Source organism: Rhamphochromis sp. 'chilingali', assembly GCF_963969265.1.
Source record: "Rhamphochromis sp. 'chilingali' genome assembly, chromosome: 3".
NCBI classification, from domain to species: Eukaryota; Metazoa; Chordata; class Actinopteri; order Cichliformes; family Cichlidae; genus Rhamphochromis; species Rhamphochromis sp. 'chilingali'.
This window is the reverse complement of record NC_137931.1, coordinates 44,627,088-44,654,682: the sequence shown is the minus strand read 5'-3', so window position 1 is coordinate 44,654,682 and position 27,595 is coordinate 44,627,088. Positions and strand designations below refer to the sequence as shown.

The following is a 27,595-nucleotide window of genomic DNA, read 5'->3' as shown; positions in this document are numbered from 1 at the left end:
TTATATATATATATATTACTGGATCTCCATTTAGTTTATTATTATTGCTACTGCACCTCAGTGTTGCATGTTGCACCTTGCTGATTTGAAGGTCTTTATATTCACGGCTACATCCACCCTGGAGGAGATCAGATTACTTTTCTTAAATCCACTGTAAACATGTTTGTAAAGCCTGCAGCCACAGGATCTGTGGTCTGAATTTACCTTTAAGTTCTTCCTTAAGGCCTTAAAAAATATTAAACAATTATTATTTTTAATAGAGCATCTTTCCATCCACTTGCTTTTCACTTTCTTGTAGCTTGTGTAAATTCTACCATGTTATTATAATTTGCCTCATAATTACACCTGTTTTGTTTTTAGGAGCAAGAGGAGCTTCAGCAGGCCTTTCTGAAGGAGCAGAAATACAACCTGCTGTCAAACAAGTTGTGAACTACATGCAATATTTAAACACTTTTAAATATTTTTGAACCACTTGCATATCATTCAAAGAAATCATGAAGTAAAACTTAAACATGCGGATTTTTTCAATCAAGCGCTCATTTGAAAAATATTTATAACAATCTCACTGCGCCAGACTTTTGCTCCTCTCAAAAGTTGCATTCAAAGCTTATTTCCAAAGGGGAGGCGCGACCAACACCGAGGAGAAAGTAGGAGTTATGAAACGCCCTCTGGAAACAGCTCGGGACAGACTGACTGACACAAGCACAGGAACCCTGGAGGAGAAGGAAAGGATAGCGGTTAGATTTTTTTATTTTTTATTTCCTTCGCTTTGAAAGTGGGACGACTTTTCCAGGCTGGACGCAGACATGCGCTGGAAAAGTGAGGTAAAAGTAGAGTGTCGCATCGGTAAGGAGAAGGAAAACGGATCTCTGGTGTCCAACGACGAGGTGAGTGAAGGGCGGGCGTGTAGCTTGTACACTCGCGATCAGCAGGTTGAGCCGTGAGTCAGTATCAGAGATTAAATATTAGTCGTAATTGCTTTGCCAATTAAATGAGAGTGGGCTTCGGTCTGTCATTAAAGCCGGCCTTCACACGCTGCGGCTCAGTATTTTTACAATTTGAAGAAATGTCAAAGAAAATGAGCCCTCCCTGAATTCTGCAATTAAAACTCAAGTAGTTAATGAGACCTCTTCACCTTTTGGTTGCCCGGGGTAGACGTTTGTGGCGAACTTAGCCTTTTTAATTGCTGTTATTAAATAAATCAATCCCCTTTTCCTTCAGACCTCGCGCTGCTTTTCTGATTGACGCGTGAAATTGGCGTGTTGGTTGGTTTAACCGCAGCTCGCGCACGCGCGCGCGCCCGCCCGCGAGCAGCGGCTGAATCACAAATTCAGAGCTCGAGAACATAATGGACACGGGATGAGTATTAGTTCAAGTGTTGTCTGTTTTTGTAAGTAATGACTATCCTTCTCTTCTTTAAATGTCATTTTGGTTTAATCGCCGGCGTTGTCATGGTGAAAAGTGAAAGGCATGATATTTATGGGAAGGAGCAGGGGGCATTTAAGGCAGCTGCGACAGTCTGACAAACCAGCATCCTCTTCTCGCCGTAGCTTCTCGTCATGTGTGAAGATTGCAAAGGAGACGAAGAGCTGCTGGGCAAATGCACTGAAGACAGGAGAGACATAATGGTAGGCGGGAAGGAAACGGTGCAGCCACAATTTGGTTTATTCTCAAAAACGAGCACGTTGTTTTTAATTTTTAAAGTTGTTTTATTTATTATATTTTGTTTTTTGTGTCTGTGGACAGACAAAATGACAACTTTTAGTGAAAGATGACATGTATTTCTCATGGATTTGTCACTAATTGGCTTCTAAAAGGAATAAAAACGCAAGGCACTTTATTCTTTATTCAGACTTTTCTATCTTTTTGACTTTTTCTTTTTGGATTTGGACTTTAAAGCTTTTTGTTCTCGCGTTGGTCAAACTGTGACCCTTATGGCTTTACCTATTTTATTCTGTAGTGTGATTTAGCTATTTTGAGCTTCTTAACTTTGCTTTCAGTGTTTTTCTTTATGTTTTTTCCTTTTACTTTAATTACTAACTCAGCAGGTGGCCAGGAGACAAGGATAGGCGTGACTGGACCGAGATTTAACAGTTAAAACAAATAAATACAGAAATTCGGGAAAAATGGTAAATTTTTAAGAGACAGTTTCTTGTGGTTGTTTTTCAGACTATCAATCACGTTGTTTATTGGTGGTGACAGTGCGTACCAGCTCATGCTGTACTGCAGGTTAGGAGTGGATGCGTTCCTGTGCGTAATTTTCTAACCGCAGGTCTGATCTCCTCAGGGCGCACCGGTGGAAGTTTTGGATGAAGAAGCGTCGTCCCTGCAGGCGATGTCCTCTGCGCCTCTGTTGGGCAGAACTGTGTGTGCGAGCTGCAACGAGGAAATAGTTGATAAATATCTATTAAAGGTAAATCCTGTCATTTTGTATTTTTATTTTATTTATTTTGCATGCATTGTTTTTCCTGCCTATTTAACACTAGAATACGTTTTTTCTCCCCTCTGCTGTTTGGCTCTAAACTGCTTTTCTTTCCCCTCCTTTCTTCTTTTATTCACCGAGCAAATCATCATATTTTTGCTTTAGGTTAACGACTTGTGCTGGCATGTGCGCTGTCTCTCCTGCAGCGTGTGCCAGACTTCACTTGGCAGCCACACAAGTTGCTACATCAAAGAAAAAGAGGTTTTCTGCAAACTGGATTACTTTCGGTGAGTATATCGCCCTGCTAAAGATGCTTATCAGCGCAGATTCAACGATAACATAAGTTTGGGTCTGTTTTCGTTAAAGGAAATACCCATGAAATCCGATCTGTTAAAAAAAAAAAAATACTACAAGTAATGCATTTGAGAAATTAGATATATCGAACACTGAGTCCTGTTTCATTAAGCTTTTATTACTGTGCTTTCATTGTAACAATAATAATAATATACACTGTAGTCGGACCTGAGATTTGTTTCCGATTTTATTCAAATATCATGTATATGAAATTAATAAATGACCAATAAATGCATTATTATTTCTTACATTAATTTCTGTGAGTCGACGAACTTCATAGTGACATAAATAAAAATTAATAAAACGACTTAGTGGATTTTATTCCGTATGTTTGGATAATTGGAACAAATTGTGTGCCAGGTCCAGGGCAAAGGTCCATCTTATATTTCATGTACCGGGGCCTAAATCGACGTCAGGTGGGATTTTTCACCGTTCCTGTTGTTGTTTAGACTGTGAGGTCATTATTTTGTGCAACTACACGCATAAATAGCAGGAATCATTATAGGAATTTAAACTGTTATTATCCTTTAAATACCATCAGGCTGTCTCCTTTGACCTTCACCTGCAGGAGATACGGCACTTGGTGCGCGTGCTGCGGGCGGAACATCCACTCCACAGACTGGGTCCGCCGGGCGAAGGGCAACGTCTATCACCTGGCCTGCTTCGCCTGTTTCTCCTGCAAGAGGCAGCTGTCCACCGGGGAGGAGTTCGCCCTGGTGGAGGGAAAAGTGCTTTGCAGGGTTCACTACGACTGCATGTTGGACAACCTCAAGCGGGCGGTGGAAAAGGGTGAGGCCGAAGTCTCACCCCACCAAAATGACCGCGAATAATTTGCTCTCTGTTTTTGAAATATCGGTTTGAAATTTATGAATCATCAATGAAGCCACCGGAAACGGTATCATGTCTCATTTTAACATATTAATATATTTGGCTGCAGGAAACAGCGTTAACATGGAAGGAGCTGTGCCCACCGAACAGGAGATCAACCAGCCCAAACCCTCCAAGAGAGCTCGGACCAGCTTCACTGCTGACCAGCTGCAGGTTCAACTCCTCCTCCTCTTCTTCATTCATCACATAAGAAAAAACAAAGACAAAATAAGTAGATTGTGTTTAGGTAAAAAATTAATTAATGTATAAAAAAGAAAACAAACAAACGCTGAATTTCTGGCCCTTAAATGATTTTTTTGGAATTCTTTCAAAAATTATTTTTCCTTTTTTTTTTTTTTTTTACATAGTATACATATACTTTTTAAATTGTGGAAATTCACTTCTATGTGTCAAAAAATAAAAATATCAAAGGATTCAAGAGGAAAAAATGTCCTGATGTTATTTTCACAGGTGGATAAGATGCGTCATTGTGTCTGACATCAGAGATGACATGATACAAGATATTTAATACATTTAGTCTGAATGACACAGAGGACAGAATTACTAGAGAAGAAAAAAAAATAAGAAATCTGTTTTTTAAATTGGACCATGTGAAGTTTGTCTGATCTTCGCAATAATAATATTTATAATGCACATTATTTCAGCAATTCCCACTGTAGTTTTGTTATTGAATTAAAATGTAATAAATGGTTTAGATTTATGCAGAATATCCCAAAATGCTTATATGTTCCATGATTTTATTAGAATTATCCGTCTGTGTGAATTAAACCCTCTCTGGCAGACTTTAAAAGGCAGCTCTCAGATCTCCTCACAGTTACTCATGTTCAGATGAATCATGGATTTCCTTCCCACGGGACCACATAGTAAACCTTTGTGTTACTTTGTGCACATGCAGGTGATGCAGGCTCAGTTTGCTCAGGACAACAACCCAGACGCCCAAACACTGCAGAAACTAGCAGAGCAGACAGGCCTCAGTCGAAGAGTCATTCAGGTCAGTAAAGATCGGTGCATGAAGACCAAACGGATGATGGCTATATCATCTGTTATGACATTTGTTCTTATTGGATTTCAATATATATCATGTGGTGTGTATAATGTATATTGTGTGTAATTACTGCACTATCCGGACGACGTATGTTCCCAAACAAACTCCTAAATAACCAAACAGTTCAGCCTGTAAAGACAAAAATGCTTTCTGAAGCTTTAACTGAAGCCTGAGATACTTTAAGCAGATTTGTAATGCAGCTTCTAGAGTTTAACCCTTTTTAGATAAGACACCTTTATCTGTTCTGACTGTTGCTGACTGTCCAAAAACTACAAGACAGTGACAGTGGCTTTACTCACAGGACAAAAGATGACTCCTTGACTGTAACTCTGTAAAAAATCATCTGTTTTGGCTGACGAAACATGAGCTAAAACAGTGACGTGCTTCTATCTTGGACTTTCAAATGCAGTCCTGCTAAAGGCGCTTGTCCCGTTAACTCAGGTCTGGTTCCAGAACTGTCGAGCACGCCACAAGAAGCACGTGAGCCCCAACCACACCTCCAGCACCCCCATGACCTCACTGCAGCCCAGCCACCTGTCCCAGCCCACCCCGACCCCCGAGGAGCTGCAATACACCGCCTACGGAGGTCCAGAGGGGTCGATGCTCTCAGCACTCCACTCCTTCATAGACAGTGAGCACGAGACTTTTTATACATTTCCATGACTGTAATTAAATTAAATAGAATTTTTTATTCTCTTATTTCTAAACGATATATATTTATTTTATTTTAATTGCCCCCATTGAACATTTGCATTTAGGATAAATGGACAAATATCTTAAATTCCAAACACAATTATTCTGAAATAAAGATGATTTTAAATCCAGGAACTTTAAATATTACAACCAGCATTTTATTCCATCTCCTGCTTTACTTTGACCCAGAAAACTAGACAATCAGTAGAAACGACTAGAATAAATCCAGACGAAGAAAGAAAAACTTTATCCTGCTTAAGATTTTGTCTCAGTAAAATAACATCAAAGTTAGAGGAGTGGTAGATGACGTCACTAGACTATAGGATGACAAATGAAATGGCGCAGGTAATAAAAAATGATCTGGCAGCCACGCCGCACACGATGAGATTGGGAAGTTTTGTCGTCAGATAGCAGATAATCAACCTTATAATGTTTTTTGTTGTTGTTGCCTTTGGTGTAGCATTTCACCCTCCCTGTTTGATAGTAGGAGGAGACACAAACCCAGCCAGGGAGGGGTGTGTGTGTGTGTGTGTGTAGGAGGGGGGGTTAGGGTCCCAGATCTGGATAAGTGGGAGCGTTGCATCCAGAAGGGCATTTGGCATAAAATCTGTGACAAAGCAAATGTGCAGCTCCGTCCGCTGTGATGAGAAAATCAGGGAGCAGCTGTTCGAACCCTTGTGGAGATGTAATATTTGACCCTGTCAGGAGCGCAACGAGGAAACATCCAATCAAATCACAATGCAAATACATAACTGTGCTGTCGTCTGTTACATATTTGAATACAATTTGTGGAAAACTGACCTGGATCAATATTGTCACTCTGCTCTGTGTCTGCAGTACACTCGCCTCCATCCTTGTTTCATCCGCTGCTGCCAGCCCACGCCATGACCTCGCTGCCTGTGTCTAACGCCTGAGCTGCCCTCTCTCTCCCTTACACTCACACACAGCTGACCAATGTTTTTCCATTATTAGCAGCAGTATCTGATACGTGTGGTAAATATAATTTAAAGTTTTTGTGAACCATAAAATCTGCCGTAATATTGTTTGTTAAGCAAATTCTGGATCATTATAATTTACAGCCCTAAATGTACTGATGTATCATGGCAACGCTTCGGTGCACGTCACACACGACGTCATATATTTATATTTGTTTGTTGTCTGTTTGTTGGTGACAAAGTCTGATTGTGCTACTCTTAGTGAAAGCCACCAGCCCCACAAAAGTCGACTCCACATGAAGATGAACTGAATAGCAGTGTTGCAATTTAATTTATTGTATGTGTCGTCTCTTTTGAGAATAAATGTCTAATTTCACAAACCCGGGAGGAGTCATTGAAAAGCTTTGACACACGAGAGCTGAGGCCGTGCTGCGTTCACGGCTCGGCATGTTTACAAATTAGGAAATAGAAAAAACGATTTATTGATGAAAGCAAACATTATTAAAACACAACAATATCTGTATGTCAAACTTACACACAGGCAACATGTGTTGATTAGACACAAACACCTGAAACTTTTAATTGCAGACATACAGACAGAACTGAAGTGTTTCTGTTTACGACAGGTTCGAGCATCTTCAGAGTTTGACTTTTAAGAGCTTGTGGTTAGAAAACTGTCTCGCGTTATACCGAGAGCGACGTTTAACTTGTGTCTACTTGCTGACTGTGGTTGACCAAAAGAATCCAATTTCCAGACACAGGAGGGAGGAGAAGGCATATAAAAACACTTTTACTTCACTTATCAGATCTTACGAAGTCACACTACCTGGAGTGAAACTGAACCTGAGTTACATACACAAAGAGATATCGAACTCCGATGGGAGTACGGTAGTTATTTTGTGTGGAGAAAAGAAAGAAGAAGAAAAAGACCAAAGAAAACAACCTGCTGCATGCGTAATACGCCCCACTGTGCTCTACATGCATCATTTCTCTTCTTTCTTTCAGATACACAAGGAGTTGTTTTTCTTTTTTCCTTTTTTTTTTTAATGTTACATGTCCCAGCGTGCTCAGCTCAAACAGGGGCGGGAGGTGTGTGAGGCAGCCTGGCAGTGTTGTCACTCATGAGGGCAGGTTCTCAGCTTTGACAAGCACGCCGCAGAGACACAAACATGAGTCACGTCTGAAAGATCTAAAGAACATCTTTCTAAGCGGTGCGTGAATCTACTCTGAAAAAAGCACAACCTAGTAAAAGGTTGATGGCAGTAAAACACAAGGTGTGAGGGAGGTGGTGTACACCCTGGGCAGGTCGCCAGTCCATCACAGGGCTGACACACAGAGCCGCTCTCGCCAACGTCGATGCCTGAGGGAAATTTGAAACCACAAACTGATCTCCCAAAATCCTCTAAATCTTTTTCTTCCCAGACAGGAATCAGCTTCATCTGTGGCTCACCAACCTAATAAATCCATCCAACGGCAGCTTTGACACGAGCGACTCACTAGTGTTACAAACAACCATGCAAGAACAGGACACATAGTAGCAAAAACACTTAACACTGTTACTCCAATAACAAACTTTGTTATTGTTTAAGGTTATTAATACAAGACTCAAATATTCTTAGTGTGAACTTAAAAGACTTATTAAAACCAATCCAGCATCTTTAAAGCAGCTCCTCTACTGTTGGTTTGGTTCTGCCCCACAGTCGTGTTACATGCACACGTTTGCCACATAATGGGACCTAATTATATGTTTCTTAAACTTATCAAAGATAAAAATGGTCAGTAGAGAAGCAGGGGTTGTGTGAGGCATCATTACCGACAAAAGCCATCATATATTAAAAAATACATATCGATACTGTTTCAATAATACACATATGATTATATCACAAATAATCCAGCAATGAGTTAAAACTCGGACATTAAGCCTTGTGGATTTGCTGTTGTATTTTCACTATCAATTAATTTATATTTCCATTTGCACAGTTGTGGGTACAGGCTCTCTTTCCACCTCCTGGACTGGTGGTTAGTGTCATAAAAATAGGAACAAAACACACAAAAACCACAATATTAAAGACGACTTAAACTGACAGCATTATTTGCTTTTCAATGGTCTGTACAGAGATGATGATTTTTATCTTTATTTGGATTAGTCTGACCACGATAACCATGCAGTGAAAACACGATACCATGACAGCCCTAACTGTAGGCGTGGTTACAGGAAGCGTCCAAGGGCACTCGGATTATTTTGGAAATCCACAATCACTTAAGGCCGTCGGTGACGTCTATTCAAAGTGACCGCCGTCATCGTCCTGTGATGGAAGCCTTTAAATCCAGTAAGAATGGACTCTAACATTAATGAGGTAACTTTCAAAGATGATCACTTTAACACTTTTATACCTGTCACTGGTTTCAGTGCATTGTCACTGATACACAAGCCCTCATCAAAACACATGCAGAATTCGGAGGTTCTGCATTTTCTGCTGCACACAAACACATAATGTCATTCTGCTTCCCCCACAGCTAATAAACCAGACCTGTTAGACATCTCTTGCTGTTAAATATCCCTTTAAGAATGTTAAAGCCTCAACGACTACCGACCAGTTGCTCTAACACCTGTTATAATGAAGTGCTTTGAGAAACTGGTCCGACGTCACATCATGTCCTGCCTGCCACCCACACTCGACCCGCTCCAGTTTGCATACAGAGCTAACAGATCAACTGAAGATGCCATTGCTACAACGCTCCACACCACCATCTCTCACCTGGAAGTGCAGGGCCGTTACGCCAGGCTGCTCTTTGTTGACTTTAGCTCTGCTTTCAATACGATACTCCCGGACAGACTAATAGATAAACTGCTGGAAATTGGACTTCCTTCCACCACCTGCCGCTGGATCAGAGACTTCCTCTCAGACCGTGTACAGAGAGTTAGAGTGGGGCCTCATCTTTCCTCAGCCCTCAGCCTCAACACCGGCTCTCCACAAGGCTGTGTACTGAGTCCCCTACTGTACACTCTGTACACACATGACTGTGTTAGTTCCCACCCAGACAACACAGTCATCAAGTTTGCAGATGATACCACTGTGGTGGGGCTCATCTCAGGGGGAGATGAGACTGCATACAGAGCTGAAGTTCAGAGGCTGTCAGATTGGTGTGCAGACAACAACCTGGACCTCAATACCACCAAAACAAAAGAACTGGTAGTTGACTTCAGAAGGAGGAAGTCCGAGCTGCAGCCTGTCAGCATCAACGGGGAGTGCGTGGAAAGGGTCTCCAGTTTCAAGTTTCTGGGTGTGCACATAGACACAGACCTCCAATGGAGCTCTAACACCTCTGCGGTCTTAAAGAAGGCCCAACAGCGTCTCCACTTTCTGAGAATCCTCAGAAAAATGGACCTGAAGAAGGAGCTGCTGACCGTCTTCTACCGCTGCTCCATTGAAAGTGTGCTGACATATTGCATCGGTGTGTGGTTCTCCAGCTGCACCACAGCACACAGAAAGGCACTCCAGAGGGTCATCAACATGGCCCAAAAAATCATTGGACATCCTCTTCCCTCCCTGAAGGACCTGTACAGCACTCGCTGTCTCAAGAGGGCACGCAGCATCCTACGGGACTGCACACACCCAGGACACCGGGTGTTTAAGCTGCTGCCGTCTGGCAGGAGGTTCAGGCTGCTGAGGTCCCGAACAAATAGACTCAAGGACAGCTGTTACAACAGGGCAATAGCCCTGATCAATGTAAATAGCTGACCTGACTGGATACCTCCCTGGACTTTTTAGGGGGAGGTAACAATGTTTAAAACGATAACAATAATATTTATATTTATAACAAGGTGCAATAATAATTAATGTGCAATAATAACAGTGTGCAATACACATACACTTATTCTTCTTTTTTATACTAAGTTAATATACTGTGTTGTGTTGTTTGTTACGTTGTGATGTGTCATATCGTGTCGTGTTGTGTTATATGTAGTGCCGACGTAGGACAGTTTTTCCAATTTCATTGTACTACTGTACTATGTATGACTGTGCAATGACAAAGAGTTATCTTATCTTATCTTATCTTGATAAAGATGTCCAAAGCACGTATACTTCAATATTCAGAAACTCAAAGCAAAACACACTTGAGACTGAAGTAATCTGAACTGCTGTGCCATCATGTACTTGGCAATTAAACATAAAAACAGTGAGCAATGAGTGGTGAATATTTTTCTCAATGTGAGGAACTCAGGTACAGTGTACAGGTCATCTGGTAACGACTGGCACCACCAAGTGGTGAAAATTGGCAACTACACGAACCCAAAGCTGAGACGCACACAAAACAAATCTGTTGCATTGTGTAGTATGTGGCAGCAAAATGTACACAAATACACACATTTCCTTTACATAGACACATATAAAAATATTCATAACTATCACCGAGTCCATAAATTACTATGTGTGGGTGAATCTAATTATTCATGTTGCTTAGCTACAAGTTGTCTCTTATAGTGTACAGCTTCAACTTGTGTACACTTCCATTAAATATGGCAAAGTGTTTATTCCCATATGCCACGTGGGCTTGTACCATGCTTTGGTGTTAACCTTTATTCTTTCTCCTTCCTGCTACTTCCTTCTGTTCTTCTTGTGGAGGATCTTCCTCAGTGTTTTGCTCATGCGGTAGGGCCGGGCTGGAGCGCCGTCGTTCACCTCCAGGTCCCACACTACGAGGCAGCAGCAGCATGTTAAAAACCAATGGCGAGAGAATCATGCAGCACATCAAAATTTAACCTGTGATCACCTTGATTGTAAAAAATGAACGCCTCTGGAAATGCACGGGTCAGTAGTTCAACCATTTATGTTTATTCGAAAACAAAGATTCACATTTTCATTGGATTCATTGATAAAAAAATTCTCCTATACAAAAAGAACACTGAATAACCTCCAGACAGATGTGTGTATTATACTTAGTATTAAAACAGCACAACATCTGAACCATCCAATAAAAAAATTTACCAAAAATGGCTTTGACATCCTTTTATAAACTGTATCGCAAAGGTTCCTGGTGTTAGGTCTAAAACAGAATAAGAGGAACATTTATTTATTTATTTTTTTTCACATCTAGGCACATAAACTAGTGGCTGCATTCAAAAGTTTCCTGAAAACGCTCAGGCTCGGTTCACATCTTTTTTCTTTAAGCATAAACCATTAAATGTCTTTTGAAGTCTTGACCTCCAACAAAGCCTCTGTCTGGTTTACAGTACATCTATGAGCATAATGAAAACTTTAATGTGACGCTGATTTAACATGAGAGAAACCTGTTTTGCTAAGTGCAGAGTTCACACCATTTTTGGATCTGTGTGCTTGTGTTAGTATAAATATAGTGGTTATAAAACCAATGGTAAACACCAACAGCCAGCAAAGTAATCATGCTACACAGAAGAAAGAAATCACATGGTTCGTTTCCTGTATGTGAAAGTGCATACAAAACATGATTTTACATTAGAAGACCAAAGTGCGACAAGAGGGTGCCCCATAAGTCCACCACTTTTTCCGTGGTGATGCCTTATGTCAAAGTGGCATCTGTACATTGTTTACGGTCCTCGTGTTTGTTTGGGTTAAAAAAAAGAAAGAAAAGCTTGTCTCGTTTTTAGTTTTCAGCCTGTGCATCCATCCTGCGAGTTGACGTGTACCCTCTCGGTAAGGCAGAGGTCAGCAGAGAATACAGACGAGAAAATGACAAAGAAACACAAAAGTGTAGCAGAAAAAAGGCAAGTATCTGAGTTGGCTCGAGAGAGGAAGTGAACAGTTATCTTAGTCCCCTATGCCTTTTCTGCGAGGACCCGAAGTAACAGCATGTCCTTTCATGCACAGGTCATCCCTGACAGGCTGGGCGGGGTGCATCCAGTTTCAATGTTTAGCCCTACAGTATTTGCTCTCGAGCGTCCAGACCCCCACGCACACGTCAGATATGGAGAAGCGAGTCAGAGAGCCAAGAGTTTAGTAAAATGCATCACTCAGGAAGCAGCGCAAGTTTTGGCACCCTCCTCTCCTTTGCGCAGGATCTTGTGCAGGCCAGGAGACATGTAGTAGGGCCTGGAGGAAGAACCATCATTCCTCTCCAGGTCTTCACCTGAGGCCAGGTCCCCGCAAAGGAACAGGAGGAGCAGGACGAGCAAACAGCACACAGAGCGGCAGCCACAAAGAGAAAGGAAAGCAGAGACTCAGCAGAGATGATAAACAAGAAGATATGCAAGACAGCGATTATTTCAAGTTATTAAAAGGAAGAAAGAGTCACACAAAGCTGCTGACATTCGATTTTTAACCACAGCAGAAGTGCTTCTGCACCGTAACTAAACATGAAACAGCATACTCACAAAAGCACAGGAACAATGTGTCCACACACATAGCATAGACGTTAAAAAAGCCATGTGCGATCATGTAGGATCCAAATATCACCGTCTGAAAGAGTTAACAGGTGAAAGTCTTACACTTTTAACTGTAGTCTTGTGTTCCAGCTTTATTGTGCACACTGCATTGCAACAAACGGCAAAAACATTATGAAGAATATAAATCGCTGAGTCATAAATCCTGGAGCAAATTAATTAGCTTGTGCAGCACTGTAAAAACTGCAACTGTGTAAAGCTGTGAAGCTTTCCAGAACAACTCTGAATAAATATGTAATTACCAAGAGTTAAATATTTATTATTGAATATTTGCCAAAATAATGGTTCGACTATATTTAAACAAAACACAAGTAGAGGAGCGCTGCTTAGAAGCACTGGTTGAGTCTGAACATAAGAAGTGATTTTTCCACCGTACCAAGGAAACAAAGTACAACAAAGAATATAGATTGCATCATTTTTTTGTGCTCTGTGTAAAAGACCAAGTCAGAATAAATATATGTTTCGTGACTGTGCCTCTGTAAAGAGAATTTTAAATCAAATAATCACGATGTGACTAAAGTCCAGACTTTCAGCTTTAACATTATTTTTATAGTAGTCACTCATTTTCACTTTAAACTAGACAAACTAACATAACTTAATAATAGGGGTGCAACGATACACAAAATTCACGGTTCGATATTTTTTCGATACAAAAAAATGTTCATGCCTTTTTAATTTGTCATTCATTAAAATTATAAATATATATTTTAACTCAAACGTACAGTTTTTAAATTTAATGTTGCTGAAACAACAAAGGGATAAAATAATAAATTATCTGATGGAGAAATCACTAATCTTTGGAAAAGAGTTTATTACAGAGAAATGGCTCTTTCCAAAATAAAAGCTATACTATACGCTTCTTCTGGGCTATATTCTCAGCAGGATATTAAACATATCAGGTCCCCATAAGGAGAATCCTGTGCTAACGGCTGTCTAAATGACTCGGTAAAGTTTGTAGCATGCTGCTTGTTGTTTTTGTCTGCTTCCACTTGTCTTTGCACGAGGATGATGTCGGAGTAAATGTGCAGTCATATTCGTTGTGTTCCTACTAGTGCTGTCAGCGTTAATCTGAAATGACGTTAACGCCACAACAAGGCAAATCTCCGTTAAAGAGCTACCACGGATCGCCCCGTGCATGGGGCTAGACGGCCAACACATTAACGAGCTAACTGCGCTAACGCACTAGTTCCCACCCATGTAATTGAGCATTGCGTGGCACATCCAACATACTGTTTTACTTTAGTCCATGACGCGCTTACCTTCAGGGTCATACGTCACATGAAAACCAAAATAGTTCCAAAGGCCAGATCTGAATGAGGGTGGGGGAGGTTCAATTTGCCATGTTTCAACGAGCTTAGCTTCTGTCTTGCTAGCTTGCGCTGTGCTCAGTGGATCTGCGCTAGACAGTGCAGCCTGGGCGGAGTAGTCGAGCGCAGATCCACTGAGCGCTCAACACAGACAGCATCGTCAGAAGAAAAATTGATCAAATAAATTAAAAATTTTGTATTGTTCGATACATATGCGTACCGAACATGGGTCATTCTTACTATTCGGTGCCATTTGAGTCCTAATGACATAATATGGTATATTTAGTGTAAAACTTGTCTAATGCTTATTTCTAAACCATTTTCTCGTATGTTTAACCCCCCTCTACCATAGAACACATTGATATATACACAGGATAAATACATTAAAAGTAAATTACTTTTATTTTAGCACAAGTCACTAAAGTACTATGTCCCCAGTCATGCTTGCTCGACTTCAGTTACAAATATAACTTAAAAAAAAAAAGAAATCTAGATTTTTCATCATTTCTGGATTGGCTTATTTCTAATGTTCCTCATCAAATGTTCTTTTTTATTATTAATGCATGTTTAATACTTAAAATCTTTAAAAAATGTTGTGTCCCTGAATCAACTGTCACCCCTGTTACTCTGATAAGAATTCCATAGAACACATCACCTGATTATTCTTTTAGTCACATGACACTCCCGGATGTAACATATTTTGGAGGGAAAACTTTCAAGAAGAAGACGAGTAAGTACCACTCTTTAATCAACCCTTTTTTCAATGTTTTAGCAAGATTTTGTAATGTGGCAAAGCATAACACGTCCAACCTGTTACGCTTATTAATAGTGGAAACAAATTTTTTTTGTAATTTTTATAATATGGCTAATAAACATGTTAAAAATGGTTCTTAGTGGTCACCATGTACTAGCTTGTTGTTCATCATACTAGTAGTAATGGCTAAGTTTAGCATAAAATCTCCCCCCTGTTACCGTCACCCCTGTTATTGCTATGCACTGTAACAGGGGGGGACACATGGTAACAGGGGGGACGTAAGATGATAGAAGTTTAGTGTTTAGAGTTATCTATACAAGTGTGTATTGGTAATTATTATTAACCTGTATATATATACTTTTAGAAGATTTTGAATAGTATACATTTTTCAGGGAATGGCACCAATGTCTGCTGCGGAGAAGCAGCGGCGCTACCGAGCACGTCGTGATGCTGACCCTGAGAGAAGACAGATATATCTCAATAAAGAGAAAGAGAAGTGGAGAAAGGACAGAGAGGAAGGGAAAAAAAAGAAAGTGGCAGATCTCAGTGAACGACAGAAGAGAGCACAGAGAAAGCAGTGGCGAGAAAGGAAAAGAAAGCAGAGGGCTAGTGCCAAAGGCAGGACAGAATTTGAGGCTATGAATACTCCTCCCCTAAGTCCAGAATATTCCCTAGAGCCAGAAAATGCCCCGCAACCAGGACCCTCAAGGTTAGAAGAAGATGATGTTGAGAGGAAAGTAAAAGAAATTATTGATGGACCGACACTTGTGCCTGTCAAAGGAACCATGAAAGTCCACCAAGTACTCAGTTTCTCTCCAGGAACAATAAAATACAGGGACATAACCTGCCTTTGCCAGGCAGACAAAGGTGTACTGGACTGTGAATGCTATGGCCTGAAGGAGATAAGCCTTAGTCAAGAGGCAAGTCCACATTGCACTGAGGGACCAACCCGGCCTGAGAACATCACAAAAGATCATATTGGTCAGTGGTGGATTATCAACTACGATGGTGAACCCTACCCAGGAATCATTCTGGAGGTTGAAGAGGATGTTAAAGTGAAATGCATTCACAAGAACGGGACCAACAAGTTCCACTGGCCAAGTCCACGTGAGGACATAACCTGGTATAGGGATGACCAGGTTGTGTGTCTGATGAAAGAACCAACATTAATAAGAACATTAATTAATAAATTTTAAAAATTATAAATTAAGAACATTAATAAATTAATAAGAGGTCAGTTCAGCTGGAGAGGAAAGTGTGGGATTTCCTTGAAAAAAACTGGAGTTGCTGGTCTGTTGCATAGGTAAAATGTGTGAGAAAAATGTTCATTATGTTGGGTGTACAGTGAAAATTTGCTTGTTTAATGTGGACATGTATCTACCTGTGTTGGTTGGACGGGCATGGTGAAGGTGTTCAAAGTTTCTTTAAGGTGGTATTTTTTGTCACTGATGTTATGTCCACCCTGTTACCTCCTGTCCACCCTGTTTCTCCTCTGTCCACCCTGTTACCTGTGTGTTTCTTTTGTTAATTAAATCAAATCAACAAACATAATGCATGTCTCTTTGGTTATTGGGAGGGAATGAATCAGCAAAATTAAGTTACTTAAAAATGGAGCCAATTTTTTTTTTTATATTCCCTTTGAATCTAAAAACAATCTTTTGAAATTACACTGTGTCTTAAAACTGAACCTGTCTTCTTTCAATATAATGCTTGTTTAAAATACTTCCTTGAAATTTCCTTGCAGATTTTAAAAAGGGACATTGTAGCTTTTAGAAAATGTAAATATTACTATAACTGTGTATTCAAAACAGTTATTAATAGAAAATTGAATGTCCTGTAACAGGGTGGACATTTGGCACGTCATGGGTAAAGACTTTGATTTTAAAAAATATTATAATATAATATCCTTAGCTGGACCAATACATTTTTCTTATAGGTTGAAAATCCCTCTTTTAGATGAAATGTTAAAATAATTCAAAATTTTGTATTTTTTGATGAAGAGTGATCACACTGAAAGGGCACCGAATAGTAGGAATGACCCACATAAAAGCACTGTATCGAACGGTTCAATATCGATATGAGTATCGTTGCACCCCTAGTTAATAACATTGTTGCTGTTTTTTTCAACCATGGAAATAATTCTGCCAGCAGTGAACTCTGATAGATTTATTTGTATATGATCCAGGGTTACTGAGGCCATTAAACTGCCTGCTAGTAAGTAGTTGAATTACTTGTGAGCCTCTGAAAATTGGGTACTATGTACCTAAATAAGATAAAACAAACAACAAACACATTTTTGTTAAACCCCATGAATAAAGGTAAAACTTTACATTTCAATCACATATTGATTGTTTGATTTTTTGACAGAAAAAGTCTGTCATTGTCCAAATACTAACTATATTCATCACAGTATAATCATATTCTCATTGTAGATTTTTAATTCCTTACCAATAGAGGGACCCAAATGTAATTTAGTGATGGCACCTCCTCTTGAAAAAACGGTATTTTACGCGAGAAGAAGAAAAATGCAAGAATGCCTGAAAAAAAAAAAAATCTGATTTAGTAACAAGCAAATATATATTTTCTTACATCATTTGAAATAAACAAAAATTGTCAAATCCTCATCGGCTTTAAAGCAGATTAAACACGAGTGGGTGGAACTTGAAACAAGGGTCTCATGATATACTGAAGGTTTACAATAAAGGACCTGCAGATATAAAAAGCTGCTGAAACAAAACAAGTGGTTAGGCCACGCAATAAGTCCTTTCAAACACTGCAAGTATAAATTAGAGTAACTTCTAGAATCAAGGTTTACGTTTAATATATAAGCTCTTATAAAATGAAGTAAAATCAAGGTCCTCCAAATTCATGTCAGCCACCTACTGGGATGTAAGTGTCAACTTATAATGATGCAAATTAAATAAGTAAATAAAGAGCTTATTGCATGCATCCAAATAAAAGATAAACTCACCAACACTTCCTGAAATAAGCAGTTTTCCCAAGAACAGCAGAAAGTCGGTCACCTTGTCCAGGACGGCCACCCTGCCGGGAGGAAGACAACGTGAGTAAATGGACTGGTTCCTATTATAGTGCCTCTCACCTCCAGCTGAGCACCCTCATTCACCCAACATTTACATTCATACTCCAATGGACACATCAGAGAGCAACTTGTATCTTGCCCAAGGATATTTGGCATGCACACGGGAGCAGCCAGGGATCGAACTACCAACCTTCCAATTAGATGACCTGCTCTACCTCCTGAGTTACAGCCAACCTCAAGTTGAGGTAGAAGAGAAACACAAACAGCAGAGATACAAACTCCCGTGCATTACGTCAACTGAAACTGCCCCATTATTTCACAAACATGATGACAGTAAATATACTTCTTTGTTTTTTTGCCCGTATCTGTTACGTTCTGGCATTTTTTATGGTAAAGAAGAAGCTTTACCACCTCAGCAGCATCTGTACTCTGCTGAGGGTTTTTTTAGCCATGTGGCTCTAAAACATTTAACTGGGACTTACCGAACAACATTCCTCATTAAGAGGAAGAAAGCGTCCTTGGAGGAGGTGCAGAAGTTCTTCCCATATATTGCCATCTGTTGGTGAGAAGCAGTGAGTGCTGGGTTGCGGGTAGTTAAGCACCGAAGCTGGACCAATTAACAGCTGCTAACAGATGTCTGCAATAAATGAGTGTTACTAGAAATTACTCACCATAATGAATGCGTTTCTGTTTAGAAACTTGATAAAATGTTCCAGGCACCAGAAGCAGCATTTGAGGCAGCAGAGCAAGAATCGAGCGCAGGCATTTTGAGAAACTGGATAAAAATCAGGAATATAAATAAATATCATCAACAAAAAGTCATTTGAAACAATCAGTAATAAATTAGTAAGAGGCCTCGAAGGGTTTCCAAGCTTGCCTTTCAGTTTGTGATCCAGGTACTCGAGAACAATTCGGATCATCTGCACCACAGAAAGGATTAGCGACCCAAAGGCCAGAGAACCTGTGTGATAACTGTGCCACAAGAATGGAGAATATTAAATGAAAACATTTTCCTCACGTTCTTACTTTCACGTTTCAGCGTCTTAGTGGATTTGCGCTTGTTTTGGGACTGTACTCACCGTATAGCTCTGCTAAAGGAGGAGTAGAGGGGGCAGGCAGGGATGTCTTTTGGCTTCTTCAGGGCCCAGTAGTAGGAAGCGAAGGCCCCGGCCAGGGTGCACTGGCCCAGGGCGATGGTAAAGTTGACCAGCCAGAGGAACACAAAGAGGTTACACAGATGGAAAACTAAGATGTAGCGATGGTACAGACTCTCCCCACCGTAGAAGGCGAACATACACTGTGACCCGGGGCACACCTTGGTAATGTTGGTCTTACTGAAGGTCTGAAATAAAGCAGCAGATTAGATCTTGATGCGCTGTCAGATAGAAATAACAGGATTCTGTTTGTCACCATAATCAAGATACTTTTCTCTTCTTGTCTTTCCTGCCTCTACCTTGAATATAAATTATTTCCACATGAATAGCTTTAAGGGAATCCTTGAATATTCATCTGTTTACATGCTCAAATTACTTGTTGGCTGATAAATAACATCTGTCAGATAAATGTTTGTTGCTGCCAGCCACTAATTGAACTCGATTTACATCGGAACATCTAATGTATTTACATTAAGACATTTTATTAATTAGACATAAAGCAGCTATTACACCTAATTTGACTAATTACACTTTACTGCTGAGAACGAATCCGATCAAGAGATGTTTTTCATGCCAAGTGATGGAGAAATTACACGGTAACTAAACATTTTCAGTAATAAACTGTAAGGGAGCATAGGGCTAACCTGTGGATTGCATGTGAGGTTTGCATACATGCATTTATCATCAGCAGGTGTGACCTTGTAGACTGCGTTACCCGATGATGCTAAGAAGCTGAGGGTAAACTAGTTAAAGGAAAAATTCAACACTCAAGAATCAGTGAGTTAAAGAACATGTAGTTGGACTTCCTTGACTGCTTCACTTACTTGTTACAGACTCACGGGCCATTTCATTAGGTACACCTGTTCGACTGATTGTTCACACAAATATCTAATCAGCAAATCACAAAGAAGCAACTAAGTGCTGAACATCTCTGGGTGAAAATGCTGATGTCAAAGGTCATAGGAGAAAGGCCACACTGCTTCGATCTGATAGGAAGGGAAGAGTAACATAAACAACCACAATCATTCTTATCAAGGTACGCAGATCAGCATCTCTGAACGCACAAGATATCGAAACTTGAAACAGACGGCCAAAACAGACGCTACTCCTGTAAGCTAAAAAACACTGATGCAGCATAAGTTCACCAAAATTGGACAACAGAAGATTAAAAAAATGTTCCCTGGTCTGATGAGTTTCAGCTGGGAAAATTGGATGGTACAGTCAGAATTTAGCATAAACAATATGAATGATGGCATGGACGTTCTTGCCTTAATTCACTGGTTCAGGATGGTGATGGTGGTGTAATCGTGTGGAGGATACTTTCGGCTGTTCAGCAACAACCACTTCCATCATCATGTCAAAAAATAATCTCAAATTAGTTTCCTGAACATGACAATGAGTTCAGTATACTCAAACAGCCTCCACGGTTACCAGATCTATCCAACACAGCACCCGTGGGACGTGGTAGAACGGGACCTTTGCATCCTAGACGTGCAGCCGACAAATGCGCAACAACTGTGTAATGCTGTCGGGACAACATGGACCAAAATTAATATTTTCAGCACCTTGTTGATGCCATTAAGAACTGAGGCAGTTATGAAAGTAACAGAGAGTCCAACCTTGTGATAACAAGGTGTACCTAGCAAAGTCACCTGTGAGCATATGCAACAACCAATCCATGCAGAGGTCTGACTTACCTGTGCCTGGTTCTAGAAGACTTTTTCCTCTCCACTGTTGCTGAATGCACGCTCAAAGGGAACTACTAGCTTTCTCTCTAATACTGTAGTCTTTACTTTACTATTTCAAGTGTCTTGAGATAAATTATGCTGTGGCACAACATCAAAAAACCTGAATTTAACCTGTTTAATCTAACAGCTTTACTGATATTACACATTATCCTGTGGATGATTCTAATTAACATGCTGCAATTCGTCTGTAGTAAAAAACAGATTGCTTCAAGGCAGCTCAACTCCTTTAATTCTCTACACGAAACTCTGCTTCAGTTTGTCAGTATTTGGAAGGATACACTGCTGTGACAGCCCAATAAGCGATGCAGATGGCCAGAAGGAAAAAGGTGATGACAGGGTAGAAGAGGGTGGACATGATGTAGCCGATTGCCCTGAAAAACCCCCAAGAAAAACATTAAATTCATGAAAAAGAGCAAAACGCACTGTTTAATTATCAGAAGCAGGATCCATACTCACTTGCTTCCCTCCTTCAGTAATGCAATAGCGATGCGCAGCCTCGACCTCAGAAATATCAGCATTATCACAATGACGGCTTCAGTCACAGAGAGCAAGATCACTGCAAAATAAAGGTCGAGTCAACAGCAGCGTAACAAATATGCTTTTAGATATTCAGAAAGTGCTCGCTCAAAATGAGCACATGAGTCATGGCTAAAAAGCGCTGGTTAGATCACAGCGGCCTTGAATACTAATTTCTGATCAGGTCATCTGTGAGTCCAAGTCAGTTTGTGCCAGATGTAAAGCAGTTCCCTCTGGGTGCTGACAGTGAGTGACCTTGACCTTTGATCATCCAAATCTAATCAGTTCAAACGAGTTCAAACGGACATCTGTGCCAAATTTAAATAAATTCCCACAAGGAGGTCAAGAGACTTCCTTTCCACAAGAACAGGATGTCTGTAAGTACAGAACAACATACCAACCTGACACGACAGCAAAGGTTGGGATTACACGCATAAAAGATTGAAACAGTCCCAGTGCAAGCATCTAAATCAAAAATATTTGCTATAATCACAGTTTTGAAAAGCTCACCAAGACAAACAATGTCACAATTTCTGTTTGGTTTGTGAGGAATTAACAGCAGTAATACATACAACCAGGAAACTGCCGTGCATGTAAAGCAGAAACCAGCGTTACAGTAAGTGCTGCTTTGCTAGTGGATGACAACTTACTGAAGATGAGCCACGTCTGGCTTTGCTGAAGATAAATGCTGAAGTCTGTGTGGAAGCCAAGGTCAGTGATGGTGACATTGGAGCCTGGCTTCCTGCTCAGGTTGCTGTATTCCCAGTAACAGTGCCAAATGCCTGAGAGAGAATGAAAGAGTGAAGACGATCTACTAGCCATGACTGCTCACAGCACATCTGGTGGGAAAGGCTCAGGTAAAAGAATTTCTTTCAACGTCTGTGAAGGTTCTCAGTCATCCAGGTCATCGTAGTCTAAGGAGCTTGGAAAGAAAAGCGTCTGGACCTCTTTAAGTTGCTTGAAAACGTTTCACCTCTCATCCGAGAAGCTTCTTCAGTTCATTCACTTCATTGTTTTTTACACTTGGACTAAATACACAGCAAGCCACATGACTACAAGTGTTTCTGCATCCTCACCGTATCCCACTGCAACGATGACACCAAAGATGACGAGCCACAGTAGCACACCAGCAGTGTAGCGCAGCAGCAAGATGAAGAGCAGACTGACCACCATGGTTATCACCAGACCTCTGCAACACCACAAACAAAACAAAAAACAATATCAAGTCTTTGAAAACGCTCCGTGTCCACACCAGTGTTTTCAGTCGTTTTCAGAGTTGTGCGTCCACATTGAAGCGGCTGAAAATGCTTACGCTCCAGTCCTACGCATTCAATTCAATTCAATTTTATTTACATAGCAGTCGCCTCAAGGCGCTTTGCGCATGCGTGAAATGCAAGAAGATTCGGATTTCTGTCTGCCGCTTATTTACTTTCGGGCTCTTTGAAATGTCGCGGCAAAATGAGCTGGAGTTGTTGCTGCGAGTAACACAAAAGTACAAAGTTGCAAAAGCGAGTGAGAATTAAAGAATTTGAAGAAAAGCTGGAGCATTTACAAACTGATATTAATCTTTAACAGGGCTGTCAAAACTGAGAGCAAACAAAACAACCACTGCCCTCTGCTATCGTAGTTTAATGGGTCACATGACTGCATCACATGACTAAAATGTGTCATCGTTTTCGAAAAGGCTCCTGGTTCGCTGTCACACTGGGACGGGAAAACGGTGTTTTCAAATGTATCCGCTTTGGAGAGCGTTTTCAAAACGCTGCGTTTGCCTTGAACGAAAACGGCGTCTCAGCGTGGACGGGAGGACAAAACGGGGAGAAAAAGATGCGCTTTCAAACGAAAACGTATTAGTGTGGACGAAGCCTTAGTTAAAAGCATCTCAGAGCCTCGATTTCATCTTTGGTGTCAAGTGTTGTGACTGCAATGTGTTTGTGACGCTGCTGTTTAGAAACTAATCTCAGGCAGTAGTCCTGAAAACAGTCAAACTGCTGTTACAATCAGTGTCTCCAGGACCAACAAGCTCTGAAAACAGGAATAAAACATCCCTGAGTTGTTTGGGTGTTCTGACCAGCATGAAGCATGTTGGTGCATTATGATTTAGCTTTGCTGCCTCTGGCTCTGGACAGTTTCAAGAATTCTCTGTCATATCACAGCAAATCCACCGATCCGGTCAAAAATGTCAGGAAGCTGATGTGAGACTGGTGAACAAATGTGCAAAACACGTATGAGAAATAACCTCTGCTACAGGTGACACAACAAATGTCTGAGGCCTGGATGTACGTCATACAACAGAATATAAGATCTATCAGTTTCTATTTGTTAAAGGATTTATATTATTAAAGTATATCCACCGTTTTTAGTGGATCACAAGTTTGGTTGTTCTAATAACAAACCAAACAACTTCCTCTTTAAACATGACTGCAAATAATAGTTGACACTGGATTGATGGGTTAAAAGATCACAAACAGCAGGAGCATCTTCATCAAAGTAATAATGTGAACACTTTCATAATCTCATCAATGAATCAGAGATTTTTCTCTTCATATGAATTTAATCACTAAAATGAGGAAAGGCCATTCTTACACGAGGATCCAGATCCAGGAGTTTGCATAATCTTCGAAGATCTTCATGCCGACTTCTTTGGCATTCAGCAGACTGGCGATACCTCTGTGGTTCAGTAAAAAGGTGAAATGGAAAAAATAGGAGGAAGAGGAGTAGACAGAAAGTGATTAAACAGCACAGGGATGCACTTTGGTGGATTTAGGCCAATGCCGCTTAGTTCACAAGGATTTCTCAAAAACGTTTTGACAGCCGATTGATCTCTACTGCTTTCATCATGGAACAGAGACAGCTATAGCTCTAAAATGCTTTCGATAATGTCAGTTGTAAGAGCTGCTCAAGTTCCATATCAAAGAGCCACAAAACAAGTAGAGTTACAGAAGCAGTACTGGCAGCTATTACAGCAGGGTGGGAAATAGTATAGAAGTGAATATCATTCAGACGAGCACTTTGTGGTAAAGCAAATAGTAATGGATGTGTTAGATCAGGAGCCACATTTTCATCTCCACAGTAATAACATAAATGCTTCAGATAGTAAACGTCACAGACTCAGTATTATCTTTCTATCTGAAGATGTTCTGGTTTAAAACCCACACAGAGTTTTTGTTGAATATCAGAATTCAAACAGAACAGGAATCAGAAATTTTGCACCGGTAGGTGTGGATGTGAGTTTGTTTCTCGGTGTTAGCGTGTCCAGGGCATACCACACCAGTGTAAGCTGGGATAGACCTCAGGTCCCCGTCACTCTAACTCAGATAAGCACAAAAGAAGATGCCTGTTTATTTCACAGGAAAGCTCGCCTTCTGGGTTCATTAAATAGCTCCACTTGTCATTAAACACTTGGAGAGTATTTAAACTACAAAACTGGCAGCAAAGTCAGAATATGATTACTGAAAAGTTTACTGTAGAAGTGACTCAGGTATATCTTGAAATTGGCGAGACATAGAGGGCAAGATAACATTGCTGTGGGACAAACAGGACGCCAGCATCAATTCTAAATCTTACTGTCTAATTAAGGTCACTGTTCAGTGTCCACACATACAAGAGTTTGGATCGCTCAATCTGCGCCAGGAGAGCAAAACTAATGACCACCAGGGGGCAGCACAGCACTCTCCAATTTACTTCACACAGAAGGTAGAGGCGATGACTTGATGTTTTGAGGTATTAACTTGCCCTATTTTGCATCTAATGCCACAAACAAAAATATAGTTATGTATTCTTATGGATAAACAGCAGGTTAGTCTATATAAAGCAACTGGCTAAAGCAGAAGCAAAGTTAAAAAGCTGAAATAAATCATTTTTAACCCTTTCTACTTTATGTTGGCGGTTACTTGGCTAAAGAAAAAGCATCAAGTTATATTATTCAAGGTAGATTACTGCAGCCATACAAATCATGTATGATCATGATATCAGCTCACTGGTTTAAATACATGATTTTTGAAGTTTGCTGCCTCTGCCCTTTTACATGCTGATAACATATAGATATATACATACATACAAAGCAGCTAAGCTTGTAGAGACCCATAACATTGGCTCAGGCTGTTGAGTTTGTAGGTAAGCTTTATTTTCATGCAATAAGCATGCAGATGACTTTGAATGTGACTGAGCACATTCATGGGCATCAGTAAAATGCCCACTGGTCCTACCCTGTTATTTCTGTCCAGATCTCTCTGGGTGCAGAGTCGGCATCCCTACAGACAGTATAACAGTTTAAAAACACTTTATTCTAGAGGGGATTTTTAAAAAGTAGTTTCATTGTTTGTTTTGTTTGCCAAATCGTAATCTGTGATTCTCCTACTGCTAAAAATGAACCCGTTAAACAAGTAGGGCAAAGACTGGTGTTGCAGGGGAGCAGATCTTACTTGGCAGCATCTTTGAGATCGTCGACACTTCTCTTGTTATTTTCACCGTCTTTGAAGATGGTCTGATTGGCTACAGTTAAAATCCCATTTCTTCTAATGAAATCAGGGAAGCACCGCTGAAGGACTGAAACACATTTGTAGATATTTTTGTTGTATTTACCCTCTTGGCAGAACAAACAGTAAGTTATTGAGGCAATGTATTTAGAGTTGCTCGGATTCACTTACAAGGTCTGCTTGGCACAATCATAGACGGGCAGTCTTCATCTCGTATGACTTCTCTGACTGACTGAAAGGGAACAGAAGAGATAATGATTCAAAGAGCTGAAAACAAGTGATTTTCCCTGAGCGTTCACTCCTCGCAGCCTTTATTACAAAGACAGAAAAGAACTTCTTCTCTATTAAACTTTGTGATCTTGTTTTGTTTGAATCTGTCGTGCCTGCTTGAGTATTTAAAAAAATCTTGTATGTTTCTCTTTCAAGTCCTGCAATGAAATGTCCAACTGAAAATGCACCATAAATAAATTCAATTTAAAAATACTTATGCAAGTTACAATAATTATCATTAATCTAAAAAATAAAAACGTATCTAAAGTAAACTAAACACACAACTGACAGATTTTACAGACAGATGTAACAGAGTTTGTCATACTTAGTGATGACGTGGAAAGCGGAAACTATGATTCAATTCAGACAGTCTGAGCTGTAAAGTGCTCCCACACAACACCTCACTTTCATGCACCATAACGCCAGCGTCACTGCCACCGAACTGCTGCCAGCTGACGGAACAGGGCTGTGATAAGCATGAGTGGCTGCTAGCTCACCTCCGCCCATCTCGCGAAGCTCACTCCAAATGTGCTCTTCGTTATTAGAAAGACTAAAACTGATTAAATCGTTTCAAAAATGTTCTAGATAAAAAAGAAAAGGTCCAAAGAGCTCTGAAAAATTTGGAGTAGTTCTGTGTTAAAGTCACGAGTCAAGTGTCAGGCCTAAAAAAATATCTAAGAAATAGGAACAAATATCCAACAAAGTCCTGAAAGGAACTGAGAGATGCACCTGACCATTCCACAGTGTGTCTGTGAAACATAGTGGAGGCTCAGTCATGCTGTGGTGTTGAGGGTCTTGTTCAAATTCTGAACATAGAGAAGTACCATCAGATGGTGATCCTTCATGTAGTGCCATCCGAAAAGTGTCAGATTGACGGCGACTTCATTTTCAGCATGACAATATTCCCAAACAGTAGTGCAGTACAAGCATTCCTGGATATAAAAACACAACGGACCACTGTCAGCCATGGATTGGCCTCCTCAGAGCTCGGACCTCAACAGTATTGAAGCCGTGTGGAATCATCTCGACAGAGAACAGAACAAAAGGCAGCAACATCCAAAGAAGAGCTTTGAATGTCCTTCAAGAATCCTGGAGAACTGTTCCTGAAGACTACTTGAAGAAAGCTTGGGATCAGGTGGTATTTAAGAATAAAGGTGCAGATACCAAATACTGACTTTCAAGCCTGTTAGGCTGCGTTCACACTGCAGGCGAAAGCGCATCAAATCCGATTTTTTTGACCCTATGCGACCCATCTATCCGATCATGGTGTGACAGTGTGAACGGCACAAATCCGATATTTTCAAATCCGATCTGGGTCACTTTCGTACGTGGTACTGAATCCGATACATATCCGATGTTTTAGAAAGCGACTGCTGTTTGATGGTCATGTCGCATTAAATTACGTCACTGACACAAGACAGACGCTAATTATCAGCGCCAGAGAAGCGCCTGAGAAGACATTGCGAACGCTTCCTGGCCATCCAGCGTAGATGTCAGTGAACATTTTATTTGTTCTGTATAATCTGCAGATTCTGACAGAAATCTGCAGCTATCCTTTGCAGCACCGCTC

General features: G+C 40.5%; 2 protein-coding genes across 5 annotated transcripts in view; one reads left to right on the top strand and one right to left on the bottom strand.

The window, feature by feature from the left end:
* The window catches only part of slc44a5b (solute carrier family 44 member 5b), a 67,244-nt gene that overhangs the window by 561 nt on the left and 39,088 nt on the right, over positions 1-27,595 (bottom strand). For 2 of the 4 annotated variants that reach the window (XM_080879096.1, XM_080879093.1), the window contains 16 exons: positions 25,927-25,987; positions 25,702-25,825; positions 23,864-23,947; positions 22,354-22,466; positions 21,928-22,059; positions 21,218-21,317; positions 21,040-21,132; positions 19,658-19,745; positions 18,939-19,201; positions 18,737-18,831; positions 18,531-18,634; positions 18,342-18,415; positions 17,791-17,861; positions 17,268-17,356; positions 12,690-12,774; positions 11,160-12,445 (listed from right to left, as the gene is read on the bottom strand). In XM_080879096.1, the coding sequence (XP_080735222.1) occupies positions 12,330-12,445; positions 12,690-12,774; positions 17,268-17,356; positions 17,791-17,861; positions 18,342-18,415; positions 18,531-18,634; positions 18,737-18,831; positions 18,939-19,201; positions 19,658-19,745; positions 21,040-21,132; positions 21,218-21,317; positions 21,928-22,059; positions 22,354-22,466; positions 23,864-23,947; positions 25,702-25,825; positions 25,927-25,987 (1,692 nt within the window). In that variant the 3' untranslated portion in view covers positions 11,160-12,329. Of the gene's footprint in view, positions 1-10,780; positions 11,037-11,159; positions 12,446-12,689; positions 12,775-17,267; positions 17,357-17,790; positions 17,862-18,341; positions 18,416-18,530; positions 18,635-18,736; positions 18,832-18,938; positions 19,202-19,657; positions 19,746-21,039; positions 21,133-21,217; positions 21,318-21,927; positions 22,060-22,353; positions 22,467-23,863; positions 23,948-25,701; positions 25,826-25,926; positions 25,988-27,595 lie in introns of those variants that run through there. The other 2 variants (XM_080879095.1, XM_080879094.1) reach the window with 2 other exon arrangements.
* Positions 581-6,793, top strand: LOC308394673 (LIM/homeobox protein Lhx8). Its single transcript, XM_080879097.1, has 9 exons — positions 581-887; positions 1,551-1,628; positions 2,288-2,413; positions 2,588-2,709; positions 3,345-3,565; positions 3,714-3,817; positions 4,560-4,655; positions 5,151-5,340; positions 6,240-6,793. Exons 1-9 carry the CDS (start codon positions 807-809, stop codon positions 6,314-6,316), a joined length of 1,095 nt encoding a protein of 364 aa, XP_080735223.1. The 5' UTR covers positions 581-806; the 3' UTR covers positions 6,317-6,793.